This window comes from Drosophila sulfurigaster, chromosome 3 (assembly GCF_023558435.1).
Source record: "Drosophila sulfurigaster albostrigata strain 15112-1811.04 chromosome 3, ASM2355843v2, whole genome shotgun sequence".
In the NCBI taxonomy this organism is placed as follows: domain Eukaryota; kingdom Metazoa; phylum Arthropoda; class Insecta; order Diptera; family Drosophilidae; genus Drosophila; species Drosophila sulfurigaster.
In genome coordinates this window covers 43,714,645-43,737,628 of record NC_084883.1, presented here as the reverse complement: position 1 = coordinate 43,737,628, position 22,984 = coordinate 43,714,645, and the positions used below count along the sequence as shown (strand labels likewise).

General features: G+C 39.6%; 5 protein-coding genes across 11 annotated transcripts; 3 read left to right on the top strand and 2 right to left on the bottom strand.

Annotated features, from left to right (window-relative positions):
- Window positions 1–134: 134 nt before the first annotated feature.
- On the bottom strand, window positions 135–3,353 carry LOC133840991 (uncharacterized). Its single transcript, XM_062273227.1, has 3 exons — window positions 3,093–3,353; window positions 1,289–2,164; window positions 135–1,236 (listed from the first exon to the last, which is right to left on the bottom strand). The coding sequence occupies exons 1-3, from the start codon at window positions 3,270–3,272 to the stop codon at window positions 691–693; spliced, it is 1,602 nt and encodes a 533-aa protein (XP_062129211.1). The 5' UTR covers window positions 3,273–3,353; the 3' UTR covers window positions 135–690.
- Window positions 3,354–3,520: 167 nt separating this feature from the next.
- Window positions 3,521–11,386, top strand: LOC133840990 (serine/threonine-protein kinase pakG). Of its 6 annotated transcripts, XM_062273221.1 has the most exons (10): window positions 3,522–4,183; window positions 5,532–5,643; window positions 5,762–5,926; window positions 7,154–7,335; window positions 7,537–7,920; window positions 9,099–9,352; window positions 9,418–9,646; window positions 9,937–10,395; window positions 10,610–10,747; window positions 10,807–11,386. In XM_062273221.1, exons 1-10 carry the CDS (start codon window positions 4,086–4,088, stop codon window positions 11,015–11,017), a joined length of 2,232 nt encoding a protein of 743 aa, XP_062129205.1. In that variant the 5' UTR covers window positions 3,522–4,085; the 3' UTR covers window positions 11,018–11,386. The 6 variants fall into 6 exon arrangements, with proteins under 6 accessions (XP_062129206.1, XP_062129205.1, XP_062129208.1 ...); XM_062273222.1 differs by lacking the exon at window positions 5,762–5,926 and having other exon boundaries at window positions 3,521–4,183; XM_062273224.1 differs by lacking the exon at window positions 7,537–7,920 and having other exon boundaries at window positions 3,523–4,183.
- On the bottom strand, window positions 11,208–11,970 carry LOC133840993 (multifunctional methyltransferase subunit TRM112-like protein). The gene is made up of 3 exons (XM_062273229.1): window positions 11,776–11,970; window positions 11,609–11,710; window positions 11,208–11,546 (listed from the first exon to the last, which is right to left on the bottom strand). Exons 1-3 carry the CDS (start codon window positions 11,851–11,853, stop codon window positions 11,352–11,354), a joined length of 375 nt encoding a protein of 124 aa, XP_062129213.1. The 5' UTR covers window positions 11,854–11,970; the 3' UTR covers window positions 11,208–11,351.
- A 259-nt stretch (window positions 11,971–12,229) lies between these two features.
- On the top strand, window positions 12,230–15,053 carry LOC133840992 (integrin-linked protein kinase). 2 transcript variants are annotated; one of them, XR_009894240.1, is made up of 6 exons: window positions 12,230–12,467; window positions 12,734–12,899; window positions 12,955–13,356; window positions 13,746–13,889; window positions 13,947–14,795; window positions 14,850–15,053. XR_009894240.1 is itself a non-coding variant. In XM_062273228.1 (5 exons), exons 1-5 carry the CDS (start codon window positions 12,379–12,381, stop codon window positions 14,490–14,492), a joined length of 1,347 nt encoding a protein of 448 aa, XP_062129212.1. In that variant the 5' UTR covers window positions 12,230–12,378; the 3' UTR covers window positions 14,493–15,053. The 2 variants fall into 2 exon arrangements, 1 of the variants encoding a protein (XP_062129212.1); XM_062273228.1 differs by having other exon boundaries at window positions 13,947–15,053.
- A 1,032-nt stretch (window positions 15,054–16,085) lies between these two features.
- Window positions 16,086–20,206, top strand: LOC133840477 (ataxin-2 homolog). The gene is made up of 2 exons (XM_062272331.1): window positions 16,086–16,463; window positions 19,963–20,206. The coding sequence occupies exons 1-2, from the start codon at window positions 16,375–16,377 to the stop codon at window positions 20,204–20,206; spliced, it is 333 nt and encodes a 110-aa protein (XP_062128315.1). The 5' UTR covers window positions 16,086–16,374.
- The last annotated feature ends 2,778 nt before the right edge of the window (window positions 20,207–22,984 follow it).

Here is a 22,984-nt window from a genome sequence, read left to right as displayed (position 1 = left end):
GTTTATTTAGTTTCAGAATTAAAATCTAATTTCAAACATTTCCTTTAATATCGTATAATAAAATCTAATTTTAAGGATTTCTTTAAAGATCGTAAAGTGCTCAAATTCAAAGATTTTATAACGTCAATTAATGCTTATAATTTTAAATAATTTTAAGCGAATTTTTTATTTTTTTTTTTGAATAACTTCGAACAAGAACAAGTATTTCAGCATATGTTTGAACTGCAGGTTTATAATATAGAATCTTGTATTGATCTTTAAATGGACGAATATTGTGATAAGTGTTTTGGATAGCAGGATTCGTCGTTGAATAGTATTTGAAGTAGTATTTATATTGTAACCGCGGTATTTACTGAGTAAGTATTTTTTATTTAATGGGGAGAAATTTGTATTTATAAAGCAAGATTTTTTCCCAAAAAATAGACTAATATTACCCCAAGTTTTAACTATGAGAGAGGTCGCAATACCATCTTGGAGAAGAGTAAAGAGTAATTCTGTTATGTAGTATTTAGTAGAGTTTGAGTATACCGAACAATTTATCTGTGTTCTTCCCAAACCAAAAAGGTTTCTTCCAAGATAAAGAATCGAATATGTAGAAATGTTTCCTTATGAATATTCAATTCAAATCAAATATCCTGAATAAGTTGTTACTTGCATATGGCCATCTCTCATTTCTCCCAAAGTTTCCAATTATTTTCTTATTGTGCTTATTTCGGTGCCATAGACAACCGCCTTGATGACATTAGCAGCCATACGTCGTCCATCTTTGCCCGCTGTAATCGATTCCTTCTTAATGCGTAATTTGAAGTTACGACATGGGGTATCGAAGAGGAACGGAGTGGGTTGAATGCAAGGATTCACCACCATGGCAGAGCGCAGTTCCTCAGCATTGTCAGTCTTCGACATAGACTTGATGAAATCAATATATCGTTGATTCTCCTCGGTGAGTTTGCGTTTCTCCTCAAGCAGCAGAAGATTTTGAGCCTGAGCCATGGCCTGTTGACGCCAAAAGTTTTTCATTTTATTATTGAGCTCGATGAGCTCATCTTCGGTAATATCGACATGCTTCTTGATGTCCAAGGATTCGAGTGTGAATTCCCCATTGAGATCACCCACATCGACTGGATCTATAACTTCGCCGCCCACAATGACTTTTTCCGATTCAGTTTGTAACTTGCGACATGTGATCGATAAGGCGAGCAGAAGTTCGCCACTCTTGACGATCTTCTCAAAGCGCTGAAAGAAAAGAGTAGTAGATTTAATAATAAACAGATCGGATTAAAGTTACCTTAGTCAGTTCATAACACTCAGTGCTAAGAATGCGCAGTTTCTCATGCGTTGTAATGCGATCCACATGCATGCGTTCCTCGATCTTCTTGCGCACATTGGCAAAGTACTCATACTCCAGCTTTAGATCATTGATCGTATTATTATTCTCTGCCTCAATACGCAACATTTCACGCTGTGTCTCATTCTGCAGACCAATGTACTTCATCTCCTCGGCATCCAGCTTTCGGGTTTCATCCACAAAAGCTTGTTGTCGCTCCGTCAACGATCGGATGCGATCGTATTTATGTGCATCCAGTTCGGTGCTGTGCAGCGAGTCGACGAAATCATTGAGTTGCCGCTGCATCGTCATCATTTTCTTAACCACCTGATCACGTATTTGGAAGCGTGCTTCAATGTCCTTGTTCACATAATGATCGCGCTGCTCCAAATAGATTTGATAGTCGAGTTTCAGCTGATCGCGTGTAAACAGGTTGGAAGCATGTATAATATTTTCGCTATTCTGTTTCATCGCCTCAACTTCCTCGGTGCGAAAATGCACTTCATCGTAATACTCTTTGAGCAGATCCTCTGCCTGTTGTTCGTACATTCGTTTGCTGCTCTCGAGCATCGCATGATAACACTCTCCAATGTGATCGATTATCTCGACCGTTCTAGAGAAGGTTCGTGAATGTTGCTCCTGCGTTTGCTGCATGTCATCCATCAGCATCTTGATGTGATCGTTTTTTCGCTCAATAATGTCGGATGCTTTTTGTCCCCATTGCACAATCTCCTGGCGCAGCTCGATAATCTTAAACTGCTCGGCAATGGCATTCCAATCGTCCATGCCACGCTGCTCCATGCGCTGGCCGATCTCAAGTTCCGTCTTCAATGCATGCTGTAGGGCAAAGACTTGGTAACCATGGCGTATACATTATTTATTGGTTAAGCAGGGAAAAGTTGAAAAATGGAATATGTGTGCTTTAGTGGTAAACTTCTTAGACAATTATTGAGCGTAGGAAAAATACTACAAAAATATATAAATTTAAATAGTTCAACAACATTTTGGAAATAATAAAAAATATATAGTGTTATAAAATTAAATATTAATGGATAAGTTAATCAACTTACTAGTCACTATTTTACGTTTAATAAGATTAATAAGATAAGATTATCGATTTAAGATTCTAAATGAATGTATAGTTTAAAAACACATAAAAAGCTTTTAGTCATTACAGAGAAAAACATTTTTCTAAAATCAAGATTTTGGTCTTAGTACTAAGACTTTTGGTCTAAAAAGTGCATCAAGCACATGAAAAATCTTAATGTTAGAAAAGACATCTTTCAATCAAGAACATTTGCTATAACCCAAGTTCTTATTAATAGGAAGAACTATTTTAATTGCCTAAATCTAGTAATTCTGGTTTTATTTTCAGAATTTGCCTTTTTCGGACTTATGTTCTTAGTTTTAAGAATTTTTTTAAAGTGTTTTTGATTTTAAGAACATAATTTTTAAAACAAATGTTTCTGTGTACAAATTTTCTTTTTTTATCTTTTTTTTGATCTTAGGAAATATTCCAATAACTCCAATGATGTTTTCTACGTTTCCTTTTTTTAATTTTTAGTAACTATTTTCTTATTATAAATTGTTCTTATTCTATATTTTTAAGTAAGTTGAACGATATATTTAACATCAATTGGAAAACCTTAGGCATTGGCTATTTACTGATTAGGAACACTTGGAAATTTTACAAATATTTGAAATATAATATTTGTTGCAATTGAGCCATAACACTATTATGCATAATAACAATTGTTACACTCACGCGCAATATCAATTTCTGTTCTTCTTCCTTGGCAAGTCTCTTGGCCTCTTTACGAGCTGCCTTCTTCTCTGCTTTTGTGGGCTTCGGTGGCTTGTCATCTTTGTTCATCTCATCGAGGGCCTCCTCTATGTAGGTGTCCGTTATACGCGTAATGCGTATTTCCGGCACTGGCAACGACATTTTGTGCAAAGTATTTGAAAAATGTATTTATCTAAATCGGTCTTTTAAAGTCGAACTAAAGTTTTTGTTTATAATTCAATTCAAAATGTGAAAGCAGCGGCAAGGCTGATTGAAGCTTTTACTAAAAAGAGTTTGTCATTTTCCAACACTACTGCGGAGCGAACTGGAGCTTGGCGCCAAAGTGAAAGCTCGCTCCCGCACAGCATCTGCGAGTCAGCTAAGCCGCGGCTCACGCGCCAGCCAAGTCAGTAGACGTTAAAAGCTTGTCACGCGCGGTTGTCAGTTACGGCGTAAAACGAAACCTGAATAACCACAACAACAACAACAACAGCGGCGGCAGCAAACACAACAAGGAAGAAATCCTGGCACTAACGGCACGCCGACTACGCGTCTGTGTGTGTGTGTGTGTGTGTGTGCGTGTTTGGTGTTTTTTTTTTTCCGGCAGCGCCTTGTAAACAAAAATAACTTTGCTTGTTGTGACTGCATGTGAGACTCTGTGTGTATGTGTGTGTGTGTACTTGGTGGTGGTTTACAACCCCCCAACAACAACAACAACAACAACAACGAGAACAACAACAGCAAGGAGAACCAACTACAAAGCTCGAGTGGCAAGGGCAAATCCAGCAAAAGTTTTCGGGGTTGCAGACAGTTGGCAAACAAGCTGCGAATTCCTGTTTAAATACCCATAAATATTCAACAAAAATAAATATATAAATACCTACTTGCATATACACACACACAGCATAACCGTAAAAAAGTAAAGGATATATTTTGTCCGTTTATCATCAAATATTGAGCATCATCCGCATAAATATGAGCGATGCAGGCGGCGCACCCAATAGCAGTCATGGTGGCTATCAGAAGCTGCCGCCCGGCTGGGACTGTAAATATGATCAGACAACGGGCAACTGGTAAGCGCAAAAGTGCATTACACAGTGCAAAATACAGCACGCCATAAATATTTATGCATGCAACTTGAAAACGAGTAATACAACCGAGTGCTGCACGCCATTCAATGTTTTTATTTTCCTTTTCTTTTTTGTGGGCGGGCGAACAACGACGAGCTCTGTGTACAGTTTACAATGTGCGCGCTTAATTTCCATTGCATGCTTTTAGGCGGCAGTTGGTATTTGAGCTGGGTACGAGAGAATGCTATGGCAACTTGACGCTCGGTGGGATGGGTTGGGAAATTGATTGCCTTGTGCGAAGTGCGGAAATGTCAAGTGCTTTCACTGTGCTCTTAAAATAGCATGTTATAATGAGATTCTGAAAATGGTGATAGCAAAAATCTAGGCGGCTTAATAATATCTGATGACTTAACCCGCTGTGCAAAGCATACTTTTGGGCTGTGCTGAAAATCAATGGTGGCTTTGTCTGGGCTGCCTAATTTGCATAGCATACTTTTTGGGCTGAGCTGAAAATCAATGGGCGGCCCTTCAAGTAGTTGACTTGGTGACTTGTATAGCACACTTTCGAGAGCGCTGACATTTGAATTTCAACAAAAGCATTTGACAGTTGGTTTTTTCATTTGTGCTGTCTTCTAAAGTTATTCATTATGCTTATGACAGCACTTGAGGCACTGACAACGTCAATTGGCCCCATTTTAGACGCATAAATTGTGTCACTTCCGCCAAGACAGTCTGCAACTCTTCCGAGCTCTTCGCAACTTCAGAACTTTGTTGCCTTGGCTCCAGTTTCAGGCTGTGCGCAATTAAGCAGCGACTGTCATACGTTAAATTCAAGTGGCCACTTGGCCGTAAGTCTCGTCTCCAGTCGAGCTGCAATCAGAGCCAAGATTAGCTGTCAAATGTGATGTGATGATGTCTGCTCTGCCTCTCGACGTGTTGCCAGTCAGTCTGCCTGCCAGCTTGCCTGCCTTTTGGCAGCTACTTGGCACGTGTCGCTGTTTAGGAGCTTCATGCTTCACCTTAACGTTTCCTTACCCCTTTTGCATGCAGTACACAAAAATAGCCGCAAATTTCCCAAATGTGCCATCAAATGTGTGTGCCAAGGAAAATACACCACCAAACAGCAGCAGCCAACAACCAACAACCAACAGTCAGCATCCAATATCCAAAGAGCCAGACAAACAGACAAACAGAGAAACATCTCGTTGCTCGAAATCAACCCCTGGACGAACATGAAACGTGAAGCTTTCGGTTGTTGTGGTGGTCGGGGTGAAGGCCCTTTTTATGGCCTTTGATTTGCACTTTTATGATGCAACCCAATTGACAGTCATTTGTGTGTGCCATATTGCAGCTATTACATAAACTATCTGACCAAGGCCATGCAGCTGGAGGATCCGCGCAACGGCCGCAACTACAAACAGTTGCACAACGAACGCTGCTCCACAGAGTCCATTGCGCTGCAGGTGAGTCCAGTCCACAGTTCACAGTTCACAGTTGCTGCTGTGTGAAAATCAATTTACATTTTATTGCTTTCTTTCTCCTTGTTTTCTGTTCTGTTCTGCGTTGCATTTGCATTTACAGCCCTTGACGCAGAGCTCGCACCACGGTTCGCCATTCCACGTCGTCTATCCCAGCAACAATTTGACGGCCGTGCGCGCTTTCCAGGAGCGTGAGCAACGTCAGCAGCCCGCATTGCACAATCTATCCACCAGCCCACTGCTCTCCGCATCCTCGCGAGGACAACTGGTAGGCCAATTAGCTAATGTAACATAGACTATTTGCACTCTGAGAAAATGTTAATTAGATTCGTGTTGAATACTTTTTGTTGACTCTATTCTATACACATCACTATCTTGATTCTAGAATATATTGCCATTCACTTTTATTGACTCTATACAAATTACTATCTTGATTTTAAAACATATTGCTGTTAATTAAATACCATTTCTTTAGTTTAAATACAGGGATTCGAATACAATTTAAATTCAATATTCGTCTTATTATTATAATTATTCAATTATAAAGATTATTTTTAAAGATTTTATGTTTTTTTAAAATTGTTAAAACGTTCATTATCAAATTATCTATCAATCCATATATTCAGAAATATTTTGAAAAATATTAAATATTATTTTTACTTGGAGCCTGCAGAAAACGTTTGTAACAGGAAGAATGAGTCATCTCCGATCAAATAAAGTATATATATTCTTGATCAGCGTCAACAGCCGAGACGATATGGCCATGTCCGTCAGTCCGTCTGTCTGTTCATCTGAGTGAAACAATGAATCTCAGAGTATCATCTCTATGGTATATTTAAAATGTAGTATCATATTGATATACCAAATATAGCCTTAGGTATATTTTAGTATTTTTGTAATATATGAATTTTTGGTATATTTGTAGAATATGGTTTGATTGAGAATGAATAACGGGTATTTCACAGTCGATCACACTCGCCTATAACTTTCTTATTAGTCGTTTAAATTAGTTATAGAATTCACACTTATCATTTTATGTTGTGTATCTTATTTCATATTGTTTACTAATATTTCTATATATAGTTTATATTGCCTCAATCCTTTTTAGTAAAGTTAAATTTTCCTAAAAATATTCAGTACAAAAATCGTTCATCCTTTATTCTAGAATATTTCAATTCAGTTTTATAATGTATTTTCTGTATCGGCTTTTGCATTTTTAATCAAAATTTATTTATTTGGCTTTATTTTTTTTAAAGTTATATGAGAGTTTTTTAATTAACTTAACTTAACTCAATTATTTGAATTGACATGAATTATTTAAATAATTTGAAAAGGAATTTACTTTTGCTTTATTTACAATTTTAAGAACTATTTTTGATTTATAAATAAGCATAGAAAATTCCTGAAGTGCATTTGGTCTACTATAAACTTCTCTCGCCACTTTTCTCCCAGTGTAGTAACACTTTCAGAACTAACTGTCATGTTTATCCCGCAGGAAATGTCGTCGCCACTGCCTTTCCAGCGTGCTCGTTTGGCCTCCAACATGTCGCGTCGCTCGACCATCCAGGAGACCTCGTTTAGTCATCAGCAGCAAATCGATACGCACGCCGTCGTTACCAAGATACAAAACATGTTTCCCACTGCCGACGAGAATCACATTCGCCTGCTCCTCAAACGGTAAGTGCCACGTTATCCGTTACTAATCTGAGTCTCTGTCTTGTTCTCTCTCTCTATATAAATTGTATGTGTATTTGTATTTCGATTCTTTCTCACACGCTGCCGCTTCTTGCACTTACTATAATACTTACTCACACTTGCTCGCCACATCATCGAATTCCCCACACACGCTTACTAACCCAACAAAATGAAAAATAACAGCTACTACAATCGCGAGGCCGTCGTCATCAGCGCCTTGCAGGTGGAGAAGCATCCGGTGACGATGCCGGGTCCATTTGTTACTCCACCGGCTCAGCGTCATCTGTTCCACAGCAATTCTGCTTTCTATATGACACCACCGGCGCGTCGCCTGGACATGGGCGCTAGCCGGGTGACAGTCACCCAATCCCAATCCCGCACGGCCAGCCCTCTGCCCGGCGGCCGTCTCGGTAGTCTCATGAGCATGCACAGTGGCCCCTCTGCCCATGGACATGGACATGGAGCCGGAACTGCGCCGGCTGCCACCGCCACCGCCACCGCACTCCACGGCTCACCGCAGTGGCGCAGCTCGCCCAAGCCGCACTCGTCGCCCAAAATGAAATTGAGGTGCGGTTATCTCAGCACTGAGATCTCTGATGAGATGAAAAGCAATCAGCTAATGAGGCGTTGTTACCCCTCCCTTAACGGAAGAACACATCAAAGGGGGAAATGTCAGGCAGCTAAGCGGCAGAAAAATATCAGATTTAAATGAATTGATAATGAAAGGTCGTTCAACATGAGTTGAGTTTGTTAACGTCACATTAACTGGTCCAGTTAATAACATTGAAAGGGTGAAATTTGTGTAGCTACTAACACTTAATGCTGTGAATAACATCACATATTAGTAACATATGTTAACGACGAATTAACATATGAACAATTAAATATAATGAGCTGTTAGCGCTTTATAGATCCTTTGATGTAGGAACTTCACTTCAAACATTATAGTAACATATGTAAACAAAGCATAACATATGTTAATATAAAACAAATGTTTGCTCTTGATGTTTTAATAGTAGAATATTTTAATGACAAGCTCTTTTGACGCATGTTCGATTCTTCAGTTTTAAAGTCTACTAAAACCAACAACGAGAAGAAGATGAGGTTATTATCTAATAACGAAGATAATATTCTCATCTTCTTTCTGTTGTTTAAAAACAAATTTAGAAGATTTTCTTTGAAGAATCTACCAAGCGTCCAAAAAATATGTACTTTTTTTATTCACCATTGAAACATCAAGAGGACTTTTTAATATAAATTTAATCTACCTATGTGATTCAATTTTTTCGGTGTCCCTCTCAATATCGCTTTCTGTTAACGCAGCACAAATGTTATCTTTCAACATCAGAGTTAGTTGAGGATTAAACTAATCTTTAAAGACTAATCATTATGTACAATATGTTTGCTTGCTTTTACTGTCCTAAAAATAACTATTCCAGTTGATATGAAGGGTATTAAAATTACATTATTTAAAGTTTCAAACGGCTAGCTTATAAAATTAAAGTTAGATTTATGAATTTCTTCATCCAATTGTCTGTTATAAAAGACACTAATGTTAGCATAACATAACAAAATTTAACATATTTGTGTGCTGTTAATGTCACCTTAACATTTCGCCTTTGCAGCAGTTTGCTTTTCATCTCGGATGTGGCTCGTAGACTCGCTCTAAGCTCGCTTCATTACTTTTTAACATTGCCACATTTAATAATGGAAATGATTTAATATGCCTTCTGTACACTTCACAGATATATGAAGAACATATTCCCGAAGGCAGACGAGATGCTGCTTTTGGATACTTTGGCCAATGCGGACAACAATGTTCAGTTTGCCTCCGAGAAACTTATCTCATTGGGCTACACGAAGCGTGAAATGCAGCTGCCACACAGACCCAACAATCGGCCACCTCAACTGGGGCAGGATCAAGAGCAAGCCAACGATCAGGCAGTGCAGCACATTCCTCTGCGTCCCAAGGAGTACACAGCAGCAGAGAAGACAGACAGTGAGAGAACTCTAATTTAAATTCGTATTGAATATGACATTAATCTCTTCCTTTCTCTTCTCTAGTGGAAGCTTTGCTCAAGGAAAAGTATCCACAGATAGCGGAGCGCATTATTCTCATGGCTCTGGAGTCGGTGAACTATGCCGAGGATCGTGCCACGCAGATACTGCAGATTGTGCAGGACGAGGATGAGCAGCGCTCCAAGAAGCATGCCACACCCAAAAGTCTGCCACAGGAGTGCAGCAACATGTTGCAAGTGGAGCAGGTTGACGGTGGCAACATCGCAGCGCACAGGTGAGTCTTGGAGCTGAGAGACACGCTGTTGTTCTGTTGTTTGGCATATTCATCCCACCTCAGAGTTATCAGGCTGCCTCCTCTGTCTCTCTCTCTCTTGCTATTGCCGCCTCTTCTACTGCTGCTGCTTTCTCAGTTTTGTTAATCGATATTTAATTTTCTCTGTAAACCTTTGTTGCTGCCACCAAAAAAAAACAACACACACAATCACCCATTTAAACTTTGCCACTGCTTGCTTGCCACTTCCCACCAACATCATCATCATCATCATGATCATTCATCATCATCAGCAAGCCACACAAGGTGCATCGGCATTTGCCATCCATCAATCTCATCACGCCCACAACGGCCACCACACAGATCCTGCTCAGCAATTCGCCGATGCAGGAGGAGCAGGCGGATCAGCAGGCGAAGCCACAGCCACAACCAGCGTCGGCGGCGTCATCGAGTGCATCATCAAGCCATTCATATGTGTCACCACAAGCACCACAGTCACCCATCATCAGCTATGAGCCACTGACCACCAAGCGCATTCTGGCCAAAAGCAACAACAACACTAAGAACAACAACTTTAGCATCAGTGGCTACTTGCATGGCTCTACTACTACTACTACTAGCACCTATTCCTCCTATAATGCATCAATGACGTCATCATCGCTGGCATCCGCTTCCGCTTCGGCCTCGGCCTCGGCCAGCTCCATAACGAAGGCCATCGAATGTCGTTCGCGCGCCAAAACCGGTTCACTGAAGTATGCCCATAACCGTTTACCCGTTACCGTTTACCTTTTATCGTTTCCGATTATCGTTTCGATTACACTTTTACCGATTACCGTTTCGTTCAGTGCATGCGTTGCAATCGTAATTGAATTGTTTTGCATGTTACCTTTTCAGTTATAAATATAATGTACTAAATGTAATTTCGATTTAATTTAATCATTTACTCATCACATTCTTGCACTGCAGACATCGTCCGCCGCATGCTGCTCACTTGGAGAATGCTCAAAATGCCGACTCCACTGAATTTCAATCGCTCATCGAACGCATGGCCAGCTTGGGACCCAATTCACAGCTCACCAAAGGCGCCAACGAGAATCTGCTGCTGTAAGTCTACTAACTCCCATTCAATAGCCAATCTTAACTAATCTTAATCATTCCAATAGTGCTGACTATGTCACCTGGAATGGACCGAATACACCGCTGACACAAAAGCACTCGGCACAAGGAGCTGATGCCAATCTGCTGCTGGTAGCAAGTGAACGTGGCTACAAGGCAACCGGACGCAACGAGCAGCTGTGCAAGGGCGCCAAGCAGGAGTTGGCCAAGGGAAGCATCTATGCGCCCGGCAAGAGCGCCAACATAAAATGCAACTAGAACAAGGATTCCAATTCCAACTTTAGTGTGCCAAAAAAACCTTGAATATTTCAAGCAGCTGCCATGAACATAAAAACACCCTCCAAGCAACCCAGACTTGAATTTTTACATGTCTCCAGGTGTTCCCATTTCTACATATAATCGTTAATATTTAAGTATATTGTGCACATTCACATACTCTTTACACGTATTCCATCCAAAACTCTAATTCATTTTTTTTGGACAAACTTTGCAGCTTGAAATACATACTAATTACAAAAACAAATATATGTATAAATCGATATTTAAAATTAAACCTAGTAATATGCGTGTTTATTAATGGGCGGCATTTATTTTAGACCTCATCCTCATTTAATAGCATGTTGGGTATGCCATTGGTTATGGGAAACACACGTCCGGTTTCGGGACATTCCAGCTGTCCCTCGAGCACGTCAATTTCGAATAGCAGATGGTGCAGCTTTTGCAATAGCGCCTCGTTGTCAGCAATGTTATCGGGCTGTGCTGGGGGAATGTCCTCAGCGCACTCCGCCTGCAAGGGAAGCACCACATTAGTAAGGATGCTGTGCATCTTGAATAATGTTGTAAACTTACCACTTGTGCGGCACCGTATAGAGCTGCCCAGTCCAGCTTAGGCAACAGTTTCTCTATAAACACCGGATTGAATTCACTTTCCACAACATTCTGTTTGGTGATCTGCAGGAGAAACATTTGCATGAAGTCATGAAACAATCAATAACAAGTCCGCTATTCAAACTCACCGTCAGTTTTAGGGGATAGCCAACCTTAACTCCCTTGATGGCCATTGAAGTGAGAAAGTTATACGTGCTGAGTTTCATAGTGTAGTTTTAATATTTGCTTAATTTAACAGTGTACAACAAATTTTTAAATAAAAACAAATGCGGTATGCAAAACGCACGTTTTTGACATTCACTACGCAACGCATGCAAAACAGCTGTTTCTATTTGGCAAAGCGGTCATATTGTTTGGGTATATCGATAACAATTATCGCTGCTTAGCAGCTACTGCTAAATCAAATACCTATTTTCACTATATGTGGTGCTGTTGCTAAACTTAAAGTACTGGTTAATAACCATTTTATGTTTACATTATAAACAAATATAAACTTTTTAATAGTTGCCTTTCAAATATTAGCGCCCACTGTTAACAGCACAATACAATGTTATATTTACGTCACTGTAATATGCAGTGTGACCAGTCATTGCAATAACGAAAGAATAACAAGAGCAGCGCATAACAACTGCTGCAATTTTAGAGTTTTTTAACGTATTTAAATGTAAATTAAGTGCAATTCGTATTAAAAACATTACAAAGAGTGTATAACAAACGCGTGTATTGCAAATATGGAGGATATATTTCATTGGTGCCGCGAGGGCAACTCAATTCAAGTGCGCCTCTGGCTGGATGAGACGGAGCATGATATGAATTTGGGGTAATAAAATAAAGTTATAAATTAACTCAAAAACTATTGAGAAGTGTTGATAAAATTCCCAACAACATGTGGCGTGCAATCTATTAAATATTTTGCTCAAGCTATTTTGGTCGGACGCAAAAGCGAAATCCAATTGAGACTGAATGAATGTGTTGTCCACGAAGTGACGTCATGATTTATTCTTATGTTGTGTAAACAACCAAACCCACTGTGTGTGTGTGTCACTCTCGCTCTCTTTCTCACGCACGCTCTCTTCATAATTGCAGCGATGATCATGGCTTCAGTCCACTGCACTGGGTGGCAAAGGAGGGCCATGTGAAGCTCGTTGAGACGCTGCTGCAACGCGGCGCACGCGTCAATGCCACCAACATGGGCGACGACATTCCCCTCCATCTGGCAGCCGCCCACGGTCATCGCGAAGTCGTCCAAATGGTAAGCAGACGCCCCCAATAAATACACATAAATTAATATTCATTCTCTAATTTAGTTGCTGCGCGAACGATCGGATGTGAATGCGGTGAATGAGCACGGCAACACACCGTTGCATTATGCCTGCTTCTGGGGCTACGACATGATCTGCGAGGATCTGTTGAATGCCGGCGCCTTGGTCAGCATAGCCAACAAGGATGGACACACGGCCGTGGACAAGGCAAAGCCGAGTATCGGCAAGCGCATCCAAGATCTGGCGGAGAAGAGTGGTCAAGAGTTGAAGGTCATCAGCTTTAAGGAGCAGAGTTGGCTGGGCATGAAGACACGCTCACGCGATGCCACCTTGTCACGCTTCAAGGGCATCAGCATGGGCGATCTCGACCTGCACACCAAGCTGTCGGTGACGCCTTCGGGTGAGACTTGGCGTGGTCGCTGGCAGAAGAACGATGTGATTGCCAAGGTGAGTAAGACTTTGGATGGGGTCGAGTTCAATTGCTAAACAAAGACTTCTTTGTTGATCGGTTATCATAGTTCAATTTGGTTTCAAGCCCTGGCGTCATCTTAAGGGCACAGTTAAATCATGTCATAAATTTAGTTATCACCTTTTGTAATTTACATTGAAATATTCAACCGAAGCTATTCTGAATTTAGAGCTATATATAAAAGCAACAGAAAAATAGGCTTCCCATCCAAGCCATTTTCTTAAGGAAACTGGCTTCAGTTAAATGATTATACAACTCAAATAGTTCGGATCTTCAACCTTCGTAAATTAACACTACAATATTTAAGCACCTATCTTATATTATATTAATGAAACACTACACTAATTACATTTAATTTCCCTTATAGATTCTAGCTGTGCGTCAGTGCACGTCGCGCATTTCGCGTGACTTCAACGAGGAGTTCCCCAAGCTGCGCATCTTCTCGCATCCCAACATTTTGCCCATCATTGGTGCCTGCAATTCACCGCCGAATCTCGTGGTTATTAGTCAGGTGAGTATCCTACCTATTCTCTGCCTTATCAATATCTAATCCTTGATCACTTTGCAGTTCATGCCACGCTCTTCGTTGTTCAATCTGTTGCATGGCGCCTCGGGCGTTGTGGTGGACACCAGTCAAGCTGTGCACTTTGCCCTGGACATTGCCCGAGGCATGGCTTTCTTGCACTCGCTGGAACGGATCATACCGACTTATCATCTGAACAGTCATCATGTGATGATCGACGATGATCTGACGGCACGCATCAATATGGGCGATGCGAAGTTCTCGTTCCAGGAAAAGGGACGCATCTATCAGCCAGCCTGGATGTCACCGGAGGCGTTGCAGCGTAAGCCAGCGGATCGCAACTGGGAGGCGTCTGATATGTGGAGCTTTGCTGTGCTCATCTGGGAGCTGACAACACGCGAGGTGCCATTTGCCGAATGGTCGCCCATGGAATGCGGCATGAAGATTGCGCTCGAGGGACTGCGAGTCAAGATACCCCCGGGAACTTCATCGCACATGGCCAAATTAATCTCGATTTGCATGAATGAGGATCCAGGAAAGCGTCCCAAGTTCGATATGGTTGTGCCCATTCTGGAGAAGATGAAGAGATAATCCCAAATCGTACACAGTCCCACAAACACAATAGACTCGTCTTATTTTTTGTAAAACAAAGGGTCTTAAAAATTACGAAGCCAAAATGTGCCTGTTTACAAACTGTGTAGCTAAATCTGAATAATGTGAGTTGGAGCGGAGTGAAGTGAAAGGAACAGAGCTCCCTCGTTTGATGTGTTTGCCAACTAATTATAATTACTACTTTGTGTTAATTAACTGCAACGGAAACTGAAACTTAACTGAAATCTAACAGACACCGCCAAAAGTGCCTTGAGTCTACAAAATCCATTCAAATATTTACAGGTAAAGCTTTTAAGTTTTTTTTTATTCTCTATTTCTCTCTCTCTTTTTGTGTAGTATTTTATGTGTCCCACTGTCCACGTTTTGTTCTTATGAATTTTGATGATGTTTTTAGACGGTGCTCGATTTTGTCTACGTTGTAAGTTCAATTATAAATACAATTAACAGTTAAGCTTTTAAAGTACGTATTTATACAGCATATATATTTGTTACTAATGATTAAACGAAATTTGTGTACCTATATAAAAACGATAAAAATTATTTTACATTCGATTCGATTTCTTCTCAGAATATCTATGTACGTACAGACATATGTATATCAAAGCTTCGTTTTAGCTTTCGCCGCTAAAATGCAAAACAACACGAAAGCTTTACTTTTCGTAATGTGTGTGAGGGTGTGCGTGTGTGCGTTGCGGGTAGTCAGCGTGAGCAAAACGGCCCTGACCTCATTTCCATTATGTGCACGCGATTCTGCAGCGCGTGGGCAGAGCAAAAGCAGCAGAGTGCAATGAGAGCGAGAGAGCGCCGGCGTGAGAGAGCGCAGCTGTGACAGAGAGCACGTTTATAAATTTTGTAAAATGGATGCTACAATAACGATGGATTAACGTTGAAACATTAAAATGTAATGCTATATTTTAAAAAAAGAGTTTAAGCATTATATTGAATAGTTTATGATTTCATTAATCCTACTGCAGCGCAGTTTTTTTTTTAGCTTGTTGCGGCCATTTTCATTTGCCGCTCTCTCGTCGCATTTAGTCGGCTTGACGTTGGGCTCTCTGTTTATGTTTTTGCGGCATCGTTATATATTTGAAACTGCTGCTATTGTTGTTGTTGTCGCGGCGAGCTTACACCATGTGATTGTTTTGTTGGTTCGCTCTCCGTTCAACGGTATATCCTGTGCCTGCATCGGCACGTGTGTGAGTGTGAGTATGAGTGTATGTGTGTACCAATGCAGCTTTAAAAAAGTTTTGCTGCATTTTGTTGTCGTCGCCGTTGCCGTCGCCGTTGTTGCCATCGTCTCTGCTGTGTGTCGCTGTCGTCGTGCTTTTCGGCCCAGAGGCTGGTCGCTCGGTCTCCAAACAGCAGCAGCGGGTAACAAGCGCTGCGCTGCAGTGTGTCCAAAAAGCCGATTTACACTTTTATATGCCAGTTATGAGTGCAACCAACAAACAGCGACAGCATTTCCGCAATGCCGAATCCAATTGAACAATAAGCGTGCGCTAACATCAACAGTAAAAGACTTTGCTAAATTGTGCTACATAAATAAATAAAAAAATAGAATACACTAAAAAACAAGTTGAGTTTGTGTGAAAAAAGCTTTGCTTGTGAATAGGAGAAAAAAAGCCGCATTCAGTTTTAAAGTGAAAGTGGAGAATAAAAATTGCATGGCATCTTTTAGGCGCAGCGCATAAAAGTTTCGATTGATGACGGTCGCTGGCATTGTTGTTGTTATTGTTATTCCCGTAGTTGTTGTTGTTGCTGATTTCTTGAACCTCTTGTGAAGCGCCCAAACAGCAGCTGTTTAAATGTATTTTAGTGCTTGCACTCAACAACGGCCAGCCCCCTTGAGGGCCGGCAACTCATGGAGTATTCAAACTCAAAGCGTTTGAATCATAACGAGCAGCAGCAGCAGCAGCAGCAGCCACAAAACGAACACGACCAGCAAACCAGGTTAGTGTTTATAAAAATATACTATATGTGAATTCTTATTTTTATGTTTATTTGTTAGTTATGTGCCCCATTTTTATGGCCACACCTGAAAGCCACAATTTTTATGCATTTTTCTTCTATTTTTTTTTAATTAACCAAACAATTGCCCAGGCACGCCCACATGGCTTTTGTGTCTCGCTGGCAGTCGCATAATTTGCAGGAGGCAGGCAGCAAAAAAAAAAAAAGAAATACAACAAAAGTTGGCAGCATTCAGGAGCGGCTGCGGCTTGCCACACGGCTGCTGATGCTGCTGCAGTTGCAGTTGCTCCTCATCATTCATTTGGCTGACGAGTGAGCCACTAACCTACTTCCTGCCCCCGACACGACCACATGATGCACACACAAAAGCCGCAGTAACTTTTCGTTGCTGCAGTTGCTATTGTTGTCCGCTTGTTGTTGTTCTTTGCCGGCTTGCCACGCCCACAAGCGGCACACGATGATGGTGATGATGATGCTGCTGATGATGCTGCTGATGATGCTGTTGTTGGGGGTGTTGATGAGTGCAAATGTGAAAATGACATGGACCAAGTGGCAGCAGGAGACGACGCATCAAATAAACGATGCCAGTCCGTCCATCAGTCAGTCAGTCAGTCAATCATTCAGTCCATCAGTCAGTCATTCACTCATTCCAGCATAACAAATGATGAGATTTTCGCTACTCAGAGCAACAAACGTTCTCGGTCGATTCTCTGCTGCGCCTTCTTCTTCTTCCATGCATAAATCAAAAGTTCAATTTTGCACATTTCACCAGTAAAGCACAGCGAGACAGAGACAGCAATACAGATAGAATGAGATAGCAAGAGAGAGAGCGGCATCTTGGCAGAGAACTAAAACGCCACATGGGCAAATATTTCACTTGTGCTTTCGAGCAGCGCATCGAAAAGCGAAAATATTGTGACAACATCAGCAACAACAACAACAAATGCAACAACTGCAACAACAACAACAACAACAAGCTCGACAATCTCTGTTTCGAGTGCTTGTTGGGATGCTGCACTTGTGTGAAGTGCATAACAACGTGGAAATATTGTAAAAGCAAACTACGAGCTACAAGCTACATAGATAGATGGGATAGATAGATAGAGGAGAGGAGGCAAGTGGCAAGTGGCAAGTGGCAAGATTTGACGGTGCGGAATTCCAAATGCCTGCGCCTGAGGACGACAAAGCAAAATGCAATAAAGCTCAGTGGAGGCATAGAACATCAAACATGGTAGCCTCCAGCAGTGGTGGGGAAAGCACGAGGGGGGAGGCAAGGGGCACGGGGCAAGACGCAGTTGTGCCACACAAAAGCAAAGCAGCCAAAGGATGGTTAGGTCCTGGGAGATGCTCATGTAAAGCGCATATTGATTTTAGAAACTGTGTGCTCTACAACACACAAAAGGGTATTTGCAGTTTGCCACACAGAAGAAGCTCTAAAAACTGAGTTTTTCAACATCTTTGAAGAGCGAGAACTTTGTTACTATAAAAGCTAAGCATACTAAATTTGGCGACAGAACTACTTTAAGTATGTAATGTTAATTTAAGAACTCAATCATGACACTCTCAGATTTAGATAATAACAAAAAAAAATAATTGCAAGCGTATTTTTAAAACTGCTACAGAAATTTTAATGATTACTAAAAATTTGATGATAATCAGTCAATAAAATAAAACTTTTTATAATATGATTATATTTGTAGCGGCTAAAATTTAAAGCAACTTTTTGTCGTTTAAGTAGTTTATACTTATTTTAGAAGTGGAGAACTGCGCTCGCAGCTCCCAAAAATCACAAAAAAAGAAAAATGCGAGCGTTTTCAATCAATTTTAATGTTTTAAATGTAATCAGTTAATAAGATAACTAGTTATTTGGAGACAGTTTAGTTCAATGTTTAGTTCAGGCGACATTTAAAAGGTTCTTGTAAATTCTAATCCTTATAATATTTTCATTGTATTATTTTTTTTTAAGTAATATTTTTCAATTATAAAAGTCAAAATTATTGTTAAGCCTTATAATTTGTGGATTGTATTGTTTTTTTTTACTGCAATATGTTTAAATATAAAAGTTAAAATTATCCTTATTAGTTTGTAATTTAAATATTTATTTTGCTATTTCTCCAACAAAGTGCTCAATTTATGGAATGAAAGAAGTAACTCTGTGCCTCTTAAGTTATATTTATTTTAGAAGTTATTTAATGCGTTTTCAGCTGCTGAAATTCGCAAAAAGGTAAAATGCAAGCTTTTTAAATCATTCCTAAAATATGAATGGAAATTAGTTAACTCAATAATTATTACCAATTAGTTTAGTTGACTTTTTATTTCATAAAAAAGACTTCTTTGATGAGACTCTTGCAATATTCTTTGTATCAATTTTATATTCTGTTCCTTACACTGTGTTTCTTTAAATTAAATTAGTCTCAGTAGAAAAGTCTCTATTAGTCAGTACTCTTCTTTGTTTTTTAATCTAAGACATTTAAATTATAAATTTGTCTGATAGTTAAATAAATAAAATTGTCAGTAGTTTCCTAAAAATAATTATTGAACATTAGCTGCCCCTTTAATTAGACAACATTTTTATGCCCTTCTTCCATAATACAGGGTATTTTGTAGTCGCTACCTAGTTAACTGCTCTGTTCTTAATGCATAAGGATGCCGCAAAAACATGTTGGTTTTGTGGCTGCCTAGAGCAAGCGAAATGGGAATGCCGACGGGAACAGAGCAACAACAGTGCGTATGAGTAATATAGATAGAAGAGAGACAGAGCGCCACAGCGACCACAGTGCGTATAAGTAATGCGAGAGAGTGCATTAAAGCGTTGCCAGCGAAATGAGCACAAATTTATTTTGAAGTCGAGTCCTTAGCTAATTAGCATTAAATATGCAAAGCAAACGCTGCAGCGACAAACCCTTTTTTGCCCGAGTGAGTGCGCAGCTATTTATTGCTGGCGTTTAACTCGCAACTATCGATCAAAGTGGCAGCGTTAAGAAAGAGTGGGCTCTGAGTTTCTGCACCCACACAAAACGTCGCTGATATTCAATAAATTGTGTGCCGGACTGCCAGGAAAATGGCCAATTACGTGCAATAACGAGCTAAGAAGTATGCCAGGGCAGCAGCAGCAGCTGTCCAAGGGTTGAAGAATGGGAAATGGGGCAAAGGGGAAAGGGGGCAAGGGAAAAATGTGGGTTGCAGCTTGCTTTGGAACTCGCTCGACTGCGCTTAACATGAATGGCCATTTTTCCAATCAATTACTCGGGCACTGCGCATTCTAGAAAACGGTTCAACGAAGTCCTTTCTTCACCTCTACTGTCCTGTCCTCTCCTCTACTCTACTCTCCTGTCTTGTGTGTGCTTAAGAAACTCGGCTGCAGGTGGCTTCGATAATCACTTTAATGTGCTTGGCCACATTAATTGCATTTCGATTAAATTTGACATTGACAATGAAACTCGATACGAATTCAATTTAAATTTTTGATTTGCTTTCACAGAATTTCACTTGCAAGCGGCTACTTTCGCAGCAGCGATACGCCAACAACAACAACAACAGCAGCAGCAGCAGCAGCAGTTGATGCAGTAGCAACCACACCAACAACTGGCAGCCAGCGTTGTCTCAACACGCCACCCACAACACCCAGCAGCCCATTGCGAGAGCCGCCACAAAGTCCTTCGGACGGACAGACTTCATCGCTGAGCTCGCATTCCGTGTCCAGTGACATCTTGTTGGGTGAGTAATGCAAACTCAGGCTCTCTACTTGAAATACTTGTGGCACAACTGAGGAATACTCTGTTGCGCCTGCAAAGTGAAGAGGAATTGTAATTAAATCTGATTGAATTTAGTTCAATTATTCTGTGCTGGGTCTGAAAAGTATTTTATCTTTGGATTTTTATAAATTTTACTCTACTCGAAAGGAGAGAAGCGTTGGCACTTTAGGAAGATTATTACTACTAAAATTTTCATAAGCTGTGAATATTAATTTCAAACTCTTCATTACCATCATGAAATACTTGTGGCACAACTGAAGAATACTCTGTTGCGCCTGCAAAGTGAAGCGGAATTATAATTAATCATCATTCATGATCATCATCATTAATCAATTATTTCTCAAAGTATTGTGCTGGGTCTGAAAAGTATTTGATGGTTGATCTTTGGATTTTTTTGTGCAAGTCTTTATAAATTGTAGTCTACTCGAGGGAGAGAAACTTTGGCATTCTGGGAAGATTATTACTACTAATATTATCATAAGCTGTTAAGATTAATTCCAAACTCTTCATGGTCTCCTCAGATGCGACTTAACCTATACATTGCGTCAAAGTTTCCCTTTTATATTCATAATATTTGCTAAGCTGAATATAATGTTTTGTTATTCAACTTTAGAAGAATGTAAGTGTAACTTGAAAACTTTTAAAGCGATTTTCCCTAGGCTAGCAATATGTGTTATAACATACTCTAGTAGATATTCTTAACTTATTGAATATGAAATCTCCCAGAAAATTATAATGATTATATTCTGAATAGAAGTTGCTAGAATGATAATGTAATGTATAAGGAAATCAATGGAAATTACGTATACCACACGTTTAATCATTGTGGGATTATTACTATCATATACTATCATAAGAATTGCCAAAAATTATCCTTTCATGATTAAGCTAAATATATATTTAATGACCTTGCTTTAGTGTGTAATTAAATTCCCAATGGAATGGGTGCAATCAGTAATAATTTGTTCCGTTTTTATCACTCTAAATGATAAAGTTTTTAACCTGAACATTTGCTTACATTAACATAGTATGTTAAATAGCAGTCTGTTAACAGCTTCGAACTCGAATTTCTCTCAAATGTTTGCCAAAATCAAAACACCCTGCTTGTCAAACTAGTTTCCAGAGTGTATGCAGCATTTGTTACACTTTACTTAAATATACTTTATTTTTTTTCCTCGGTTGTGGCTCTCACTCTGTTATTTATAGCTGCCCAGTTTCTCTCACGAAACAGATCATGACCCAGGAAAGAAACGGGCAACAAAAGAAACAAAAGCAACAGCAACAGCAACCATAGCAACAACAACAAGAGCGAAAACGAGAACAACAAATAAAATCGCAACATTTTATTGAGGTTGCTGACATTCAGCCAAACATTGCACATGCCTCTGGTTGCTGTGGCAGCAGCAACTGCATCCCAACGGCTCCCACTGACGTTGTGCGACGACCTAAAATGTTTTTTGGTGCTGGGTTTTGGGTTTCGGCATCGCCATCAGCATCAGCATCGGCTTTGGCCAGGGAAAAAATTCAGCCTGCAAGCTGCATGCCACACACACTCGATGCTACATGTGTTGCATAGAGTGTTGCCCAGGAATGCCACAGGCAACAATCTCTGCTCTAGGCCCATGTGGTTGCTGCTGTTGCTGCCGTTGTTGCTGCTGCCACTGTGTTGGCATCGTGTGTGACGTTTATATGGATTTTGTGTGCTTTGCCATTCTGACATGAAAGATTCTGGCACAAACAGCGGGCGGTTGTGGCTCTTTTTCCATTGTTGATGTTCTTCTTGTTCTTGTTGTTCTTGCTTTTGTTGTGGTGCAAATCCTTGGGGACAAAAGTTTGCCAAGTGTGTTGCTGTCTTTTCAAGTTAAATAGCCTGTTAGATTGTTTGCTGATAAGTTGGCCATATGCTTTATGTTTTCATTCCCCGAGTCCCAGCTGTAACCTAAGGCAGCAGCAAGTGTTGTTTTATCATTTGATTAGGAATATAAGAAGAAGCATTGCTCAAATAAATAAAACGAACTTACTGATTAAAACATTTTAAAACCAAAAATTGTAAAGAAATTAGTTCAAATATTTGTTAACGAAATGGTACCTGAATTATTCGCCCAAAAGTATGCTATACAAATTTAAGGATTTCAGTTTATAGTTTTTACTTTTCTTTCTTTATTAAGAACAACTTCAATTAACTTTAATTATTTATATTTTTATTTTACAAAGTTTCATATGCTACTCAATATTCATTTTAAGAAAATAGTTGAAGACCTAGTTCGTTGCTTAGAGTCCAACAAATTAATGTTCCTTCCTTTAAATCATATAAGTCTTTTCTTTCTTTTAAATCATATCAATCAATCAATAATTAAAATCAATGTAACAATCATATCAAACAATGAAAAGAATAACATTAAGATTTCGGGAATATTTTGCCTGATTGATGTACAAAATTTATATGTTACTAGACACTTTAGTTTAAAGCTTCAATATTCTTTTTATTATTATTATTTAAAATCATTTTGAGATATATATATTTTCGGAAGATGAATTGGATTAAAATTTAAATATAGTTTTTTTTACTTGAATATTGCATTTTTTTAAATGATTTTTTTATTTACATTAAATTGTGTGTCTAAATAAATAATAAGATAGTTTTTCATACAAAAAACTGCGTTAACTCCATCCTTCAATTATACATTTTTTACCATACATAGTATGTATTTAGTATGTATATAAATATAGGAACACTCCCAACAAATT